A 6,000-nucleotide genomic window follows, 5' to 3' on the forward strand; every position below is an offset into this window, starting at 1 on the left:
AGCGATTCCATAACCAAACACTACAACAGAGAACAAACCCAAACTTAGATGGTCCAGGTATCGAACTTGCAGATAACTATAATTAACATGCTAAAGGATCTCATGGACAAAGTAAACATGCATAAACAGATGAGCAGATGAGGATTTTCAGGAGAGTAACTCCAAAAGTGTCAAATGGAAATGACAGAATAAAAACATGACGGCAGACATAAAGCAATGTTTGATGGAGTTATCGGACATACAGAAGCTTAAAAGAATCCTATTTCAGGAAACTGCTAGACAATGCACTGCACTCACACAAGTGAGTAAAGCAAAAAAGAGGAAGATACGAACTACAAGAAACGAGATCCAACAGGGCACCCAGTGAAGGGAATCCCGGGGTGAGGGTCTGTGCACCAGGCACAGGGAGACAGCAGCCACATCTGGGCATGTAAGAGGACTCTGGGAGAGACTTCTTCAGGAAAACTTACAAAACCTCTGATGAGGGCGGGCACGGTGGCTCACGCCTGTAATCCCAGCATTTTGGGAGGACGAGGCGGGCGGATCACCTGAGGTCGGGAGTTCTACACCAACCTGACCAGCATGGAGAAATCCCGTCTCTACTAAAAATACAAAATTAGCTGGGCATGGTGGTGCATGCCTGTAATCCCAGCTACTCGAGGCTGAGGCAGGAGAATCGCTTGAACCCGGGGTGGGGGAGGGGGCGGAGGTTGTGGTGAGCCAAGATAACACCACTACACTCCAGACAACAAGAGCTAGACTCTGTCTCAAAAAAAAAAGTATACCTCTGATACCTGATTTTGTAGAGGAAAGATTTAGACAACTGGCTAAGAATTTAAGGAGGAATTCATCATAAGTAGAGAAAGAACCAAACACATTTTAAAATCTCAAAATTTTAAGAACTCTGTTGTGGGTTTGTTGGAAATAAGAAAAAAGAAAAAAATTTTAAGAACTCGCACGAAGAGAAAAAGTATCCGTTTCCTACAAAGATCACCTGTGAGCAGCATTTACAGTCATAATTTTATAAATGCTGAACATGATTTTAACCAAAATTTTAACTGTGACTATATTTTATGATATAACTAATACATATTAAGTCAAGACATAGCGGTAAATCCCAAAATATTCCATTGAAAGAGGCAACAGGATTTGCTTTCTGTAACAGAGGAAATGGGAGTCACGGGAAACATGGATAGACCATTGCTTATCATTAAAACTGCAAAATAACTTATTCATTCAACTATATGAATGCTTAACTTTGATGATTTTTCAAATGTTTTCCAGTGAAAACTCACGGGATGATCACACCCATCCGTAGACTGTTCAAATATTTACTATCTAATGTTTTAAAATTATTTGAAAATATAACCTCACAACTTCAAACGAAAATCCTTTACCTGTAATAAATGGTCAGCTGCAGTTGAAAAAGTAGAAATATTCTGAGACAATTTTGAGTCAATCTACTTTGTACTTTGATAGTTCAAACGCAAATTTAACATGACTGAAGTCAAACAAATCAACAGTTGTCTGTAATCCCAGCACTTTGGGAGGCCGAGGTGGGTGGATCACTTGAGGTCAGAAGTTCGAGACCAGCCTGGCCAACATGGTGAAAACCCATCTTTAAAAACAAAAAGAAAAAAAAAAAAACCAGTAACATACCACCTTGAAGGGAAGCCTTGCTGTTTCATTACTCTTCCACAAAGTAGTAGGGAGCACAGCTCAACAATGTTAAAAAGAAAAACTGATTCATTCTATTAACTCAATAGCAAAAATACACTCAAAAGGTCGACATGTTTAACAAATATTAGTAAAGCCTGTTCCTAATGACCAGGGAAAATTTCAAAAGAGTGTGATGGCCTCTACGACGCTTAATTCTAACACTCCAAGACTCAATTCACTGGTCAGTACAGATAATTTTTCTTTCAATTTGATAGCTATCAACCGTTCCTACTGGGATGAATCTGCCATGATAAAGTGCAGATATGGGTCTGTAAAATCTTGCATGGGCTCCATCATGTTCCTAAACTATTCCATGGGTGCTGTATTCCACCGGCTCTGGGTCAGAACGTTCTCAACTGCAGTGATTTGTCTCACTGCAGAGAACACCCTCGAGAGGGGGGTTCCAAAAGTTTTCAGGCTTTAGGGGAGCAACCCGGAAAAAACAAATTCTGTATGGATCGCAGTGACGACTCCAACAAGCTAGATTTCAGAAGCAGCAAGGCTCCCCTCCGGGACAGCCAAGTAGGCAGGACTGGGCTGGGAGGCAAAGAGGCGGGTACCGTTTCCTTCCTGGGGCCCGCAGGTGCAGTCGGCCCTCAGCTCCGCTGACACCTCCACCGCCCTCTGCAACAGGTAGCGCGCTCGCTTGCGCGTCAGGGCGTCCGCATGGCCCAGCCCCGCCTGCACCGTCCTCCAGAAGCGCCAACAGCGCCGGGCGTCCGGGCCCGGCTCGCGAGTGCCGTGGGCGCGGTCGCCGCCCGGCTCTGGCAGCAGTTTCTCCGCCAGGGCGCTCAGGACCAGCAGCTTCGCCTCTACGCGGACCGGCCCCGGGGGCGTCCCCGGCGCGACCAGCCCGCCCCACACGGCCCGCAGCGCCGCCCCGCCGCACTGGACCAGCACCGGCAGCAGTCGCCCGGCCACCAGCGCCGCCGTGTCCTCCGCGGGCCCGGCCTCATCCCCGTCCCCGCCCCCGCCCAGCGCCAGGGCGACGGCGGCCCCCGCCACGCGCTCCAGCAGTGGCCCATCGTCGCGGGGCCGCAAACAGGGCACGACGGCCGCCAGCACCTCCACGGCAGCCTCGGCGCCAGGCGCGCGCCACCCCGCGAGCAGATCTCGCAACGCTTCCTCAGCCAGCGCTGTCGCCAGCTGCGGACCCCGGGCCAGGCGGGCGCACGAGCGCAGGGCCGCGCCCGCCGCCCTCAGCACGCCCCGGCGGTGCCGCGGCGGCAGACCCGGGTCAGGACTGTCCGCCGGGCGCCCGCGCAGGCTCCGCAGCAGCGGCACGAGGTACCCTGCGGCCACCTCGCGCGCCGCCTCCGGGAGCGCGCCTCCACCCCCGCCGCCGCGCGCCTCCTCGTCCTCGAGCCGCTGCAGAAGGAAGCGTAGCGTCTCCACGCGCTCCGCGGACGCCTCCCCGCGGCATAGCGCCCTAAGCAGGGCCCGAGGGTCCCGGCTCTGCGAGAGCAGCGCTTCCGCGAGCACCCCCTCCATTTGCCGCGCGCCGCCGGCCCGGGCTCCCAAAGGAAGGCGCCGGCGTGCGCGATGCGTGCGCACAGGACAGGCCGGCTCCTGCGTGCGCGTGCGCCGACGGAGCCGGGCGCGCGGCCGCTGAGAGGGGGATCCCAGCCAGACTTGGTCCAGTTCAGCGCGCCTTGGGTTCCTGCCACCAACCCTGCCTAGAACCTATCTGGTTTCTTGTTTTTTATTTGTTTGTTTGTGAGATAGAGTCTGCTCTGTCGCCCAGGCTGGAGTGCAATGGCCCGATCTCGGCTCACTGCAACCTCGGCCTCCCAGCTTCACGCGATTCCCCTGCCTCAGCCTCCTGAGTAGCTGGGATTACAGGCTGGGACTACAGGTGTACGCCGCCAAGCTCGGCTAATTTTTGTATTTTTAGTAGAGACGGGGTTTCACCATGTTGATCAGGCTGGTCTTGAGCACCTGACCTCGTGATCCGCCCGCCTTGGCCTCCCAAAGTGCTGGGATTACAGACGTGAGCCACCGCGCCCGGCCTGGTCTCTTGATTTTTAGGAGAAATCAGGCCCTCCTTAAAAGTTAATGTATCTACTCCAACTCCATCGATTCCTGATTGGAGATTGGTCTGCCCAGGAGCCTAAATCAGGCTTGCATGTGAGCGTACACTGGTTCGCAGAAGGTGCACACCACAATCACCTTAGATTATTTTCAAAACGTTGCATGCCTGGCACCATCCACAAAGAGACTGACACAATAGGTCTAAAATTGGTTCTGGACATCTGTATTGAAAATAATGAATTTGGCCGGGCGTGGTGGCCCACACCTGTAATCCCAGCACTCTGGGAGGCTGAGGCGAGTGAGTCACGAGGTCAGGAGTTTGAGACCAGTCTGGCCAACATGGTGAAACCCCGTCTCTATACTAAAAGTACAAAAATTAACCGTACGTGGTGGCACATGCCTGTAATACCAGCTACTCGGGAGGCTGAGGCAGGAGGAAGGCGGAGGTTGCAGTGAGCCGAGATTGTGCCATTGCACTCCAGCTTGAGCAGCAAGAGCGAAACTCTGCCTTAAAAAGTAAGAAGTAGTAATGAAAAACACAAGAATGATTTACACTTAAGGCCAGAAGTGAGAAGTGTTACCAGTGGAGCGTGTCCAGGTTCTTGAACGAAGAATTGGACAAAACACACAAACAAAGCAAGGAAAGAATGAAGCAACAAAAGCAGAGATTTATTGAAAAAGTGCACTCCACTGGGTGGGAACTGACCTGAGCAAGCCGCTCAGGGGTCTGGTTGCGAATTTTCTGGGGTTTAAATACCTATAGAGGTTTCCATCGGTTACTTGGTACACACTATGTAAATGAGGCTAAAATGAAGTTACAAAGTTATTTACTTGGTGTACGCCCTATGTAAATGAGAGGGTATTCATGTCATAGCTGAAGTGTTTCCACCTGATTTGGTTCTAGGACGTCCTTAGTTTCCCTGCCTCAGAGGTACCTATAGCAACTTACCTATAGCAGTGTGCCAGGATTCAGCTAAAACCAAGATGCCCACGCCAGCCCTCACAACCAAATGCCCAAGATGACTCCAGGATGCAGAGCCTCCCACACAATGCATGTGCTCCCATGTGCAAACTCAGAAATAGTCCCTGTGTCTGTCTTTTCTGTATTTCTGACAGCATCCATTGCTAAATACAGAAACAGACAACCTCACCTCAGCATGAATGGCGCTGATTCGGTTCCTGGCTCAATTTGAGACAAACTGGATTGGTGGCATGGGTTTTCTCTGCTGCTAAGCCAAAGATCTGCCCCTTAGTCAATAAAGAAGACATGGTCCCAACTACAAAGAGCTTGACATGTAATAAGCATAATGATAAGACAAAAAATAAAGTTATTTAAATTTAAAGTCTTTTATACAATTTAAAGTTATCTGACATTACACAGGCAAGACTTTTTTTCATATTTCAGAGTCATTCAGTTTTTCATTGACAGAATGCACAAATGGTTCTATTTTAAGCCCTTTAAGAATGTGTCAGTAAATATCAATTACCTTCAATATAAAATGTGCAGACAACTATCATTTCTCTCAACATACATCTAACAAATATAAATGGGGAAAAGTCTTGAGCACTTAACAAATGAAGATACACAAATGATAAGCACTTGGAAAGTGTTCAGCCTCATTAGTCATCGCAGAAATGCAAATTAAACCCACAGTGAGATACGACTTCATACTGAGGAGAATGGCTAACATTTAAAGGATCGAAAACACTAAATGGCAAAGACCAAGAGTGTGGAGCAACTGGAACTCTACATTACTGGGGGCATGAAAATGGACAGTCACTTTAGAAACTTTCTGGTAAAGTTATAATATAGCTACTTTATGATTTAACAGTTTCACCCCCAGGTAATTATCTAAAAATAAACAAAAACATGTTTCAAATAAAGGGGGGCTTGAAGAAGCATGTTTTTGACAACGTTATTCATTATAGCCAAAGGCTTGTAACAACCTAAGAGGTGTTATGTAACAACCTAAATGTGCATCAAATAGAAGAATGAATTAAACATTGTGATCTACATATATGATAATGCTCCCAGCAATGAGAGAATAAATTGTTAATCTGCTCGACAACATGGATAAGTCTCAGAAGCGATATGTTAAACAAAGGACACCAGTCACAAAGTTTACATCCTCGTGATTTCATTTATATGAAATTCAAGAATAGACAAAAGTAATCTGAAGGATACAAATGAGGAAATAGTTGCATGTAGGGAGTAGAGATTTGACTAGAATTGGGCACAAGGGAACTTTC

General features: G+C 48.4%; 1 protein-coding gene across 1 annotated transcript in view; it reads right to left on the bottom strand.

The window, feature by feature from the left end:
* The window catches only part of TARBP1 (TAR (HIV-1) RNA binding protein 1), a 79,528-nt gene extending 76,250 nt beyond the window's left edge, over window positions 1-3,278 (bottom strand). The window contains exon 1 of the mRNA XM_064383615.1: window positions 2,280-3,278. Coding sequence (XP_064239685.1) covers window positions 2,280-3,210 — 931 coding nt within the window. The 5' untranslated portion in view covers window positions 3,211-3,278. The remainder of the gene's footprint in view (window positions 1-2,279) is intronic.
* Between the last annotated feature and the right edge of the window lie 2,722 nt (window positions 3,279-6,000).

Source organism: Aotus nancymaae, unplaced genomic scaffold, assembly GCF_030222135.1.
Source record: "Aotus nancymaae isolate 86718 unplaced genomic scaffold, 86718_ANA_hifiasm-v0.15.2.pri h1tg000032l_0, whole genome shotgun sequence".
Taxonomy (NCBI): Eukaryota; Metazoa; Chordata; class Mammalia; order Primates; family Aotidae; genus Aotus; species Aotus nancymaae.